This window comes from Mangifera indica, chromosome 20 (assembly GCF_011075055.1).
Source record: "Mangifera indica cultivar Alphonso chromosome 20, CATAS_Mindica_2.1, whole genome shotgun sequence".
Lineage (NCBI taxonomy): Eukaryota > Viridiplantae > Streptophyta > Magnoliopsida > Sapindales > Anacardiaceae > Mangifera > Mangifera indica.
The window spans coordinates 9,633,938-9,647,340 of NC_058156.1; the positions used below are offsets into that span (position 1 = coordinate 9,633,938).

Consider the following 13,403-nt stretch of genomic DNA (forward strand, 5'->3'; position numbering starts at 1 on the left):
CGCACCCCAAACATCCAGGAATGGTCCGATATTTTTTGGGCATGAAAAAAAATGGTCTAGGCCGTACCGGCCGGCCTGAGGCACGGTCCGGCCCCGTTCACATCTCTACACACAAACGAAGCACAAACACAGAGGAAGAAAGAAAAATTCAGCTGTGCTTGCCCCGAGCCAAATGGACATATGGCAGAAAGCGCGAACCTTTGTGGAGGAAGCGGCGCGGTGGTCGCGCGAGCTAACGAAGGGAGCCGCGAAGCGATCCTCTGAGCTGACAGCCGATTCCTCTAAGTTTTCAGACATTCTATCAGAATCGTCGAAGCGGTCAAAGAAGATCGCAGCCGAGGCGTCAAAGCGAGCTTACCAGATCAAGTCTCTCGCTGAGAACATTGCGCCTCCTGGTGTGCTCGCGTCACAGCAGCAACAAGAGGAGGATCTGGGGAGGTTTGGAATCACTGAAGAGTTGAGAGAATTCGTTAAGGAACTTACTATTAACACCTTTCAAGATTTTCCATTAGAAGGTACGCTACTTGATCTTTTAATCTTTTCTTTATTATTTGAATTTACTTATTTTTTTAATGTGTTGATAATAGCATTTGTTTTGTTACTGGGAGAACAGTAGAAAAGATAGAGATAGTGCAACTGCATGGCTCTATTAGTCGAATTTTCATATTTACGAAATGTTGGAAATAAAAGAGCGATCTGCCTGTTGTATTGTGATTTGATTGGTTGTTTTAATTGTATATATATTTTATAATTTTCTTTTAGGATTAAGTTTAATTTGCTTTAATAGACAGTTTTTGGTTTTGCACCATAGTTTTGAAATGTAAAATGAACCTGAATTGTTTTAGTGTTGAAGCAAATTGGTTGAATTCTTTGGTGTGCAGATGATTCAGAGATGTGTGATGTTCCCATTGAATCAAATGTTAGGAAGGATCCTAATGAATGGCAAGAAGAACATGCCACTCTTGTTCTTTCCACGGTTAAGGTTAGTTCTGTTCTTGAAAGTCTGCAAAATATGGCAAAGTGGATCAACTGCGTGAAGAGAAACTGCAACATCTAATTTAGCTATCCTTTATGGATTTACATATTTGTTTCATGGAGAGAAGCCTCATTATTTTGAATGAATTATATTAGTGAGAGGAGCTTAACAAGTAAGAACTGTGAGGAACGCAAACTTGTTTTCTTTTGTTGCTTGTTCCCTTCTTCAAATTTCTGTTTCTGTAGGTAGATGATTTCATCTGGCCTTACATGGAATGTTTTACATGTGAATCAACTCTTTAGTTGATAATCTCCTTTGCAGTTGGATAAGCGTATATCTTACCTTGTTCCTAGACCTACACCAAAAAAAAAAATAAAAACCCACTCTTTTTCTTAAATATATCATCTGAAGATTCAATTAGCTGTTCAAATCTAGGAATATCAGTGGTGTTCGTACTTGTGGAAGATTTTAGTTTTGCAGTGATATATGTAATGATCTTGCTAATATTCATGCATCATTTTGAGACATGAGCACATTAGTGCATATATGAGTTTCTAGTTGTAGCCTTCTGTATTCATTTTCCTTTTACTGTTTTCAATTTGTGTACTATGTTTTATAGCTGTCCTTGATACTCCAATGCAGGAAATATCAAAATTAAGATATGAGTTCTGCCCACACTATATCAAAGAAAGGAAGTTTTGGAGGATTTATTTTATTCTTGTTAACAGCCATGTGGCAGCATAAGTATCTTTTCTCATTGTCAAAAACTGCGATTCCAGCTTCTACTGGCTTTTTTATTTTACCATTCAGCCTTTAGAAACTTATATACTCTGGGGATTCTTCCATAATTGGCTGTGTATGCTGAATACAATTACATATTTGCAATCCCCCGTTATGTATTTTACTTCTTCATATGGAAAATTTGTATGGTAAAGTGTAGATAATTGTCTATTTACGCACGCACACGAGTTTTAGATAAAAGTGGTCTGAACAGGTATTCACAGTTTAGCTTTTTACCCAAAAAAAAATGCTAATAGGTGGCTGGTAATTTTTCACTCTCTGTGTGTGTAACTATATTTGTGTGCGTTTGACGTAACTGTACAGATTTTCTCAAGAGCTTCAATATATAATCAATTTTATTCCTAATATATGAATTGACTTCTTTATTGAGGAAAGAGGCCTGTGCATTTTCACACAATAGTCCTTTTCTTTATAAAGAAAAATAAAAGTTAATAGGTGGAAAATGTCATGAAGCAGGTAATTCATAACTCTGCTTTTGTCTCAATAGCTAAACCATTCTGCAGTTGCAGCCTCTTGCAAGATCGTCAGATATTGGGAGAAAATCTGTGGGATATAGCTCCTATAGAATTGGAATCTGGAATTAGAATACTTGAATTCTACTTCAACCTAATTCACCTTTTTTCCTCTTGTAAAGTTAGAGAAGATGCATGCAAGCAATAGGGTTTAGGGTTTACTATTTGCACATAGAAATATGATATTGATGCAAATGCTTGCTTACGTCTACATTTGCTGCACTCTGGTATTGCTAGAGTAGCTGTACCTTTGCCATTCTTTGACTTAGTTTCCGATTTTCTCACACCTTTTCTCTTTCTTTTCTTCTTTTTCCTTTAGCTCTGAGAAGCTATACATGGAAGATTTTAAGGTCAAATCTAAAGAACAGGTAAAGAATGATGGAGTGGAAGAAAGCTCGAAGGTTAGAATAATTCCTAAATCAGGTGCACCAGAAGCAAACCAGCAAAAGAGTAAGACTTCAGCATCTTCGACTACAGAACAAGACTTGGATGTATTTCTTCTGGGTGGAGACAGTGATAAAGGCCCTGGTATAATAGGATTTTTTCATTAATCTGTCAAGTTATTGACCATATTTATTTGTTAAGATGATTGATTTTTTATGTCCTCTGTTTTTTCCTTGATTTATTTACTGTATTTTGTTTTTCTTCTTTGTGGCTTTTGTTACACACATTTGATTGCATCCCTGTTCATGCAACATTTTTTGTGAGTGAATTTTCCTTTTTATCCTGCAATTAGTGGGTTGCTTCTATTGGCTAAACCTTGGCTACCGTTTAAGTTGCATTAAGTGCTAGTTCTTTATTCTTAGCATATTTTCCCATCAATACTATCCCTTTTAATAGGCAAAGAGAATCCAGTGTACCTATTTTTGTTACTTATCCACACGTGTTTCTTCGTCCTAAGCATCTTTATCCACCCCTGTTTCTTTTTTTTTTTTTAGAGAAATTAAGAAATTGTATAAAACCGATAAAATAAGATACAAAATACGAGAGACATACCCAAGCAAAGTCACAAAAGACTTAGAAAACAAAACAAAATGAGCACACAGACTCCTGAAAGCAAACTAAGAAAAAGTCATTAAAAGTTAGAAAGAGCACATAGGCTCAAAAAAAAAAAAAAAACAAAAAAATTAGTTAGGTAAATGTCAAATAGCTTGAAACTGAAGAGAGATCTGTATTTGTAACATCAGTTTTTGCATAAGAGCTATACAAACAATGGGATTACCTTAAGCTTTGTGAATTTTGTTGTGTAATTCATTGTACTGTTGATAAATCACGTTTTTCAGATGATGGTGATGAAGTGTTTGATGATGACTTTGACAAGATGGTGGATGGTTCGGTAAGCAAATTTTTTTCTTCTTTCCTCGTGATCTTTAGTGGTAGTCTCTTATCTTTATCAATGTATGTACTGGTTTTGAGTGGGTAAGCACATTAGAATTGATCATATTTAATTTATAATAGTAGATCTACCTGCTGAATATTTTGCATTTAGATCCCCTAGATTAGATTATTGATGAGACTGATTCCTACCTAGGACAAAATTTTCACAATCCTGCCATTCCCTTTAGGGTTGTAGCTGTTGAATGTACTTGTTATGCTGTTGTGAAGAACAATGGAAACAGCAAAAGATATCACAGAAGACCAGAGCCACTTCTGGTTGTTACCAGTCCAATTTATCAAGGATGCACCACAATTAATGTATGCACATGCTAGTGGACATACAGATACATACACACATAACAACACATTGGGAATCTAAGATGTCACAACTCTGCTGATGCTTTAGTCAACATAAATTGGGAAAGCATTTATTAGGACTCAAACCTTACTAAGTTTAATTCATTGTTCATGATGAAGTGCTGTAGATTTGTTTGATAGAATTTGACAAGGTTAGGTTCGTCTGAAGTTGGATTCAATGTGTTTCTCAGCAGTCTTTTACTCATTGAACTCACAGTTGAAGTTCTTTTTCATTGTTTTCATGCTAAACTTGCAGGATGATGAGAAAGAGAAATCAGAAAAGATCACTGAATTGTCCAAGACATCATGATTGCTGCACAGATTTAAAAGAAGAGAACAATTGTCAAGATGATGAATGGAATAAAGGTTTGTCCCTTCCTTCTTTCAAATCCTTATTATTTGTTTTCTATCTTTCTTTTCCCCTTTTCCTTTTTCCTTTCAAGATGGGTAGACTAAGCCATCTCTCCATGTAAAGAATGTTACTTATTCCTTTACTCTTTACAACTGGTTTAATCACCCTTGTAAATTTCAGTCAATTTATTCAGTCCCGATCTCTCCTCGGCGCATTTTTGTAAAAATGTCTCGAGTTTTTTCAATCAGTTTTGTTTGTATAAATTTCCACCCAACAGAATTTATGTATGGGTGATTTTAAAATAAAAGAAAAAATATCACATCATCCGATCATATATTGTCACATTAGTTTGTACACATAAATTAGTAAAATTTATTTATAAAATTTGTCAATATACATAGTTTTATTTTTATAGAAATATTTAAAATAATCCTTGTTTTTAATAGGATAAATTTGAGGACCAAAGGGGGAATATCCGCTTGATCCTAAACTTACTTCAAAATCAAACGTCAGGCCCATTAACAAGCCCATATGGAAGGAATAGCAACGATATTCCTTAACCCCGATTGCATTTCGATACTCAATATAATTAGAATATAATATTTAATCTTTATTCATAAGTCATGAAGCCACCTTCGGACTCTTCAATACAAATTATAACTTTCAATTTCCCACGATATAATATGATATATATGAAAAATAATACGTATTATAAAATATATCAAATTAATATGATAATATGATAAAATCATTTTCTCGTAAAAGACTCTGATCCTACATCCGAACCCACTCGAACTCATAATTCAAATTCCCCATATTTCCTTCTAATCTCTTGCAAGAAACTCAATCTAAACACTAAGAAACTTTTGTTGTCTTCATCAAAGCTACGTCTGATTCACTGTTTTAACTACAAAACCAACACCTAATCCTTGGGTATGGAACCCAATCTAAAAAACAAAAACATTTTCCTTGCCAATATGACCTTTGACAAGTGAGCGTTTAGATTCCCCAGTCTTTTTCCTTTTCTCTTTTTTTTTCTTTTTCCACACAAATTTCACCCACGTTCTTGTACTTGTTCTTATTCTTGCCTTGCCTCCATCTTGGGTTTCTTATATTATATTTCTTTTTTTTTATTTAATTAATTTATTCATGCTTCATGTTCCAACAAACTCATTGTCTCGGATAATTTATTTAAAAAAATTATATACACATAGTTTTAAATATATAATTAATTAATTAAATAATTTATTATTATATAATTAGATAATTTTAAATTAAAAATAAATTAATACTCAGTCATATTATGATACATTATTTAGATAATCAATTATATATTTAAAACTGTGTTAATATTATTGTTTTAATTTGACATGAGTAATACTATATGTATAAATAAATTATACAAACTGAGGTAACAACATCAGTTTAGAGGACTTTAAAGTGAGAAAAAAAAAAACAATTACATTACTTAATTACAGTCTATCACCACAGTTTATATCATTTATTTGTATGCATTGTTTTATTCACTTAATTTTACCCTTCAAAGATTTTTAATATCAATAAAATCATACATTCTCATTTCTGAGTATATAAATATATATATATACATAATATAACTGAATGATTTTAAATTAATAATAAAATAATATTTAATTATAAAATAATATATTATATACATACTTATATATATACAAAAATTTATACGTATAATATTATTTTTTCTATAGAATAAAACCATCATATGCTTTTGCCTATAAAGCATTTCTAGTACTTCTAAAATGGGTTTTTTTTTTTAATTTATTTCGAGTCAACCTAAAACAAATATTTTCGAAAACGTTTATGTTAATTAAAAAACACTTTTAACCATGCTAAACACACTTAATTTGTAACGTTGTACAAAACTTTAGCAACTTTGTACTATTCTAGTTATTTTATATGGTAAAAAGTCGTTTTTAGCTTTCTAAAGATGGTGGGATGTCGGATAAAGCAAAATGATAAAACTTGTATGCATTGTGATTTTGAATATTTAATTAAATATTTTAATAATATAATGATATAATTTAATAATTTTAAATTTATTAAATAATAATATTTAATCATATGATAATATATTATCTAAATATTTAATTTAATAGTTAAAACATAATGTACGTAATATTATTTTACGGTTGTGTTTGATTTGAGTTATGTTTTATTACTAAAATTGAAATATTCAAATAATTATTATATATAAATTATTAATATATTTGATAAAATTTAATAAAAATAGGTAGTATAAATAATAATAAAATTATGTGTATATATTTTGAGTATACAGATATGTACATACTGATATGTGTCATCATATAATTAGGAGATTTTGAATTTAGAAGTGTGTATACATAATTTTTTTGTCAATAAAATTATATGCATAATCAATGATATATTATTATATAATTAAATATTATTTTATCTTTAATTTTAAATTATCTGATTATATGATGATATGTCATTGATCAGAGACAAAGTTACGTATATTATTTATGCTCGTAGGATTACTCTTCTATTGTTGCTATGTATACAATTAAGAAATGTACCAACATGTTTGCTCCTTAGTTGGCATATAATTAAATTGAAGATATAGTCTTTAAGCCTCATTAAATTTTGAGAAATTTTTTTATAAATGCTGAGTTGACATGTCATGATCTTAACCTAAAATGGTGTAAATTTTCAACTAGGCAGATGAACCCATTAAATTAAAATTGGGTGATGCATTGACAATTGTATTGTACCAATAACATGCTTATTAATTAATTGGCTTGAACTTTATAATTTTAAGGCAAATCATAAAATTGGGTGTTTGTTTCTTCATTTAAATTTGCAAGCAAAAGAAAGCTGCCTCAAGTGCCCATGCACTTCACTATGTCTAACAAAATTTAAGCAGGCTGAGTTGTTGTGTTTGTAGCTTGTTTATATATAATTTGTTATTATCATTTTTAACCATTATTGTTATACGGAACATACTTCTCTTGACCAAAAATGTGGAACGACATTTAGAGACACAACTAGTTGAAGGAATACTGACATAGTGTATGCGTGAAGACATCTCTTTTCACGAGAAAGTGATTTGTCTGCTTGTTTTTCTTTCATATCTCATGCCCATGATAAAATGTAATGGACGGTGATCATGATCTTATCATCATGTAATGTGATAATAAGTTAGTTTTTTTAATTTAAGTTTGAAATGTAATAATATGATTATAAAGTTGTATTTGTCATTCGATAAAAGATCACTATGAGAGACAGGAAAGAAAAGAAAAACAAACAAAATTTCTATCATGAAAATAGTTAGCATCCATAACTTAAGATAAGATAAACCTCGTATAGAGATAGGAGAGGTGATTCTTAAAAAAATCTAAGCTCCTTAAATAAGTCTCCGAAATCAAGTTGTAGGAATACTAACCAATGACATAGTATATATGTGTAGACATCTCTCGCCACAAGAAAGTGATTTGTCAACTTGTTTTTCTTTCGTATCTTATGCTCAAGATAAAATGCAATGGACCATGATCATGATCTTATTATCATGAATTTGATAATAAGTTATATGTTGGAATTCAAGCTTGAAATATAACCAATATGATTGTAAAACTCTCCTTTTTCACCCAATAAAGGATCACTATGAGAGAGAGGAAAGAAAAAATAAAAACAAACTAGGTCTCCTTCACGAAAATAGTTTGCATCTATAGTATATGATAAGATAAGTCTCTTAATAAAATAAGAGAGATGACTCTTAAAAAAAATCTAACTAACCTCTTTAAATAATTCTCCGAAATTAAGTATTGTAAATTTAGTTTACACTTTGTCGGAATAATTTCTAAGAGTTGTCAATAATATAAATGTATACGTATACTCTTAAATATCGTATTGAACAATGTTAAAAGCTTATTTAAATTAACCGATTCTAATTATCACTATCATAATTTATTTCGCGCAAATACTCTAAATTATGTATATTAGTTATTAACAAAAAAATCACAACAACAATTATAATAGTGAATTTTAATATGATAAGGAAATATCATCAAGTATACTCCTAATTTTTCAAAACTACTTAATACTCTTTACAATTATATATATATATATAAAAAAAAAAAAAACTCTAAATCGGACAAAACCTAGAAAATCAAACACTTACAATATCTTATGACATCGTTGAAATTATCCTTTGTAGTTTGTAATAAATAACAGGCCAGAGACTATTTCCCATCGAAGTTGGAGTGAAATGATAAATTTTCATCTGTTAACTCTAAAAAAATTTAAATATTCGTTTGTTATTTAATTTTGTTAATATCCCATATTAGTTTAAACATAAATGGCTAATTTACTCTTTTTATATAATTAAAAAAAATTCTTTTTATACTGTTTAATTGAAAAAACAAAATTACCCTTATATGAAAATTTAAATTAAATCAATAAATTAATTATAATTAAAAAAATTTTTAATTTTCAATTAATGATAATTAACATGGTTAATTAATGAAATTTAAAAATTGAAAATCTTCATTTATCCTATGTATTACAAACATATCCACCATTAACTTTAATTATTAGTTTAAATCATTTATTCAAGACTTGGATGGAAAGCAAAGTTCTCCCCACTAAAGATAGTTATCTCCTTCATTGAGTTATCATCAACTTCTCCTTCCCCGTCAATCTCGAAACTATTTTTCCCCACGATAGCACAAAATACTCATAAGCCCTAATTTCCTACCCCATCAAAGGACCAATTTGGATAATCTTCCTCAACCCCCATCTTTTTCCTTCTCCTTTTACCAACATCCTCGGCCTCCTCTTCATCATCATTATTTTCATTATCATTGGATTTTGATTTCTCTGCAAATTTACCTTTAAAAACATTATCCTTATTTTCTAAACCTCATCGTTTTGTTGTTTAATAGATGTAAAGTTACGACCAAGCAAGTAACGCGAAGATGAACACCTTATGAGTGATTTACGACTTAGTATTCTCTCATCTTATTCAAGAGTAATTTGAAAAAGGGGAAAAACTGTTATTTAATACTTGAGTTGAGGAGTGAGTGATCCATTTAATAAAATGGGGGAGAAAAAGTTTCGTATATATTAAAAGTTAATTTTTTTATAATATGTAAATTGTCTATTTTATCATTATCTACCTAATAAATCATTAGTTTTAATAGTTTATAAGTGGATATTTGATTTTTTTCAAAGTTAAAAGATGAAAGTTTGTCATTTTATTAAACCTTACGTAGAAAATAGTCTTTCGACCTTAAAAAATATGATATTGTATAAAACGCTAGCATAATTTGGGTTGAATGTTTCCATTTCAAAAGGGTAGTTGGTACATGTTAAAGTACTCAATGTTGACATTCCTTTGGCATGAAAAAAAAAAAACTTGTGTGTAGTTGACACTTATTTAGAGTTTTCTCCTTGGTAATACATACATACATACATACATACATACATATATATATACACCTCTGAATACTTGGATCATATTTCTAACTTAAATAACTTTTGGCTAAAATACTATGTCCCACCCAAATTATGATAAAATGACAAAGTTTTATCTTTTTAAGTTTCAAAAAATCAAAATTTCATCCATTATTTACTTTTGTTAATGAATTTCGTTAAAAAAAAGAGTAGGATTGTCATTTTACATAATTTTTTTTGTTTTATCTTCTTTTTTTTCCTTTATTCATTTTATTTTTCTTTTTCCCCTTATATTTTCTATCTTCCCTTTTCAAAACTTTAAAGGAGAAATTGTAATTTTAAAAAAATTAGGAGTTTTAATGAAGTTTTTTAAGGGTTTTTGAAATTCAAAAAAAGTATATGAGTGTTTTTGAAATTTCAATATGCCTTTAATAGTTTCAAAAATAATAGTTATACTCTTAAAGAATAGACCAAAATGTAATATTTTAAATTTAATTGATATTTTTAGGCATTTAGTGATAAAATTTTAAACTAATAATGGTATATTAATAATTTTACATTTGTATTAAGTATTAATAGTAATTGTATAGTTTTAATAAAAAAATAAAATAATAATCATTTCTAGAAAAACTTATCAAATTTACTAAGAAAAATGAATCATATGTAGTTATTTGGTTTTTCAAAAATTAAAAAGCAAAAATTTGTGATTTGAGCAAACCTTGAGTGGGAAACAGTCATTTGGGCATTTCTTTAACAAAGAATCTCATGCAGGCTTGTCACACTTTAGTACTAGGATCACAGCATCTCACCTAAATGATAATAAAATTTACATTTCCAAAGTTTAGAAGGTCTAAAAATTTTAATATGCAAGTTTGGTAGGAAAGTAAATTCAACATACAATGGAGAGAGCCCCCTATTTTAAATTTGATTGGCATGTTTAATATTATTAATTGTTGCTTTCTTCTCAACTATCACTAAAATTAATACTTGGAATTTCCAAAAGCCAGCTACCTCTCACCCTATTACGCTATATAATAAAATTATATGTACCTATTTTATTATAATTATTTCATAGGATTGTAATTAATAACAAAAAAAATCTTATTCGGATCGGATTATTATATTAGATCAGAATTAATCATACTGAATAGATTAAATTTTGAAGAATCCTGTGACTAATCCCACAACAGTTAAGTCAAGAATCTTGATATATTATTAGAAAAAACTTAAATTCGTACTTTTTAATGCATAAAATCTCATCATTTAGTACTTAAGCTAGAATAATTTTTTAGATGTCGTTAGAGGAAACTTGAACTCATATTCTTTTATTACTCAAACTACCCCTTACGGGTAATTAGCCTTTTAATTTTATTCATATGCAACTTATAATATTTAATTGTCAATAATTTCAACCTTTTTCTATAGATGATAAACTTTTTTTTTTAATCATTTTTAGTAGTGTTTAATTGAATTTAAGGGTGCATGTGGTTTTTTATTTTGGGTTATTAATTTATCAAAATTTATTAATTAAAATAATTAAATTATTGAAATTTTGGTGTAATAATTTTTTATTGGTTTTTTGGGCATGATACTCAAATTAGGTATCATATCACATATCAAAAACCTAATTTATAGTATCGATTTTATAAAATATATATTTTTTAAAAATAAAATAATAAAAAAATTCTAATAAATATACCATCATTTTAAAATATTATCATAAACATTATTTAAATAAAAATTCTTTTTATACAACTTAATTAAATTAATATTTTTTTAAAATATATATTAATTTTAATTGATAATATATATTATATTATTTTTTTATTTATGTTATACTGGTAGAATTTATATATTATATAATAAGTTCCTGATGTTGTTGTGTTACAAATTCTAAGTCGCACACTGGATTCGGACCTGTACTCTGGATCCTACCGCAAAATGTCACAACCTCCCAACAACCACAGTACATCACAATATACACTTTCAAGCGCGTGCGAAATACTTCCCTTGTCTACATCATTACTTATCTGCATTCGATAACATTCCGACACATAGCTCACTAACGACGTCCTCACTGCCTCTAAGTAGCGCGTGCATCTTCATCTGTCTGGTCCGCCGTAACTTTTTGCCATGTGGCACGCAGGGTACGTCAATCTAACATACGATCATATTTACTCGACCGTTCTGACATTGCACAGTTGACGCCGTTATGACGACATAACCGACACTCAGACGGAGACTAACTCGTACCCAAGTACCCTCCTCGCCAAAATACCAAGCTAATTATTCATCAATAAATAAAATAAAAATTTAATGAGATTTCATAATTATGGATAATAAATATTTATAATATTAAATTTTGCTTTTAATATGGGAATGATTCAAAAATATATTATTTTTTATTAAAAATAGAGTTATTTATTTGATTTTTAAAATTGAATTAATAATCAAACTAATTATTTTACTAATTTATAATTTAATTAGTTTAATTGATCAATTTTAATTTAAATTATTATAATTTAATAAATAATTATAAAGGGTTGAACTAACAGTTGATAATAATTTATAATTACTTAATTAATTAATGTGAGTATTATCTATCAAGTACTCCCAAATTTATCACAAAAAATGATCAATAGGACTTAAAATCTATTTATTTATATTAATAATATAATATACAACATTAGAATATAATTGATACAAATATGGGGAGAACTATACTTTAAAAATTAGTTATTGAGATTACAGAATTACAGCAATTGTTCATACTTTTTAATATGGGATTCAAGCTTCATACCTTACATTTGAGATCCTAACATTTTGAGACGAGAGAACTACACTAATTATGAGCCCACGTGAGCTAGTTGTGTGCTAACTCCTTGTTGGTCTCGTATGAATATTGCAATGTCGGCGTCATTACTCAAACTGTATGATTACAATTGAAAAATGTGATAATGACTCTAATACCGAATGATATAAATCTCGAGAAAATCATACTTCAAAAGTTAGTTATAAGATAAAAGAGTCTAATGTTATATAAATCCTACACTAGTTGTCATATTTTTCAATATGAGATCCAATTCTTATACTTTATACTTGAAATTTTAACAATTAATTCTAATAAAATGCATTTGATTCAAAAAGAGTTCTTCACTTTAAATTTTACTAGCACAAATTCTTTTGTATTAATTGAAATTTGTATATTACTCGTTTAGCTGATTTCAATTAGATTTAATCAAATTCCAATCGGTCAATAATTATATAAAAATTGGTTTAGATTACATATTAATTCTTAGTTAAATCAGTTGAATTAATTGATCGAATCTGATTCTCAAAACATTCGATTAAATTATAAATATTTCGTTTTAAATGTATAATTAAAATATTTAAATTTTAAATTTTAAAACAATCGGAACAATAAATACGATCCAAATACGAAAAATTACAAACCCATATCATTAGTTTTTATATTGTCGGTGTATCGACAATTTATTAATTGCTCTGAACCTCCACCAGCAGATGGCTGCCACGTAACCAACAAATAAATCTAGTGGACCCGGTAGTATTTTCCAAA

The 13,403-nt window shown here is 28.7% G+C and overlaps 1 protein-coding gene across 4 annotated transcripts; it reads left to right on the plus strand.

Moving 5' to 3' along the window:
- Positions 1-4,601, plus strand: LOC123203906. 4 transcript variants are annotated; one of them, XM_044620384.1, is made up of 5 exons: positions 1-515; positions 882-982; positions 2,609-2,817; positions 3,573-3,625; positions 4,280-4,601. In XM_044620384.1, the coding sequence occupies exons 2-5, from the start codon at positions 882-884 to the stop codon at positions 4,331-4,333; spliced, it is 417 nt and encodes a 138-aa protein (XP_044476319.1). In that variant the 5' UTR covers positions 1-515; the 3' UTR covers positions 4,334-4,601. The 4 variants fall into 4 exon arrangements, with proteins under 4 accessions (XP_044476319.1, XP_044476316.1, XP_044476315.1 ...); XM_044620381.1 differs by having other exon boundaries at positions 2-515; positions 1,619-2,817; XM_044620380.1 differs by having other exon boundaries at positions 2-515; positions 1,619-3,625.
- The last annotated feature ends 8,802 nt before the right edge of the window (positions 4,602-13,403 follow it).

Coding starts and splice junctions, on each gene's coding strand:
- LOC123203906 (XM_044620380.1), top strand. CDS start 173: ATGGACATATGGCAGAAAGCGCGAACCTTTGTGGAGGAAGCGGCGCGG. Junction 516..881: donor TCAAGATTTTCCATTAGAAG/GTACGCTACTTG, acceptor TTTGGTGTGCAG/ATGATTCAGAGATGTGTGAT. Junction 983..1,618: donor TTGTTCTTTCCACGGTTAAG/GTTAGTTCTGTT, acceptor ACTCCAATGCAG/GAAATATCAAAATTAAGATA.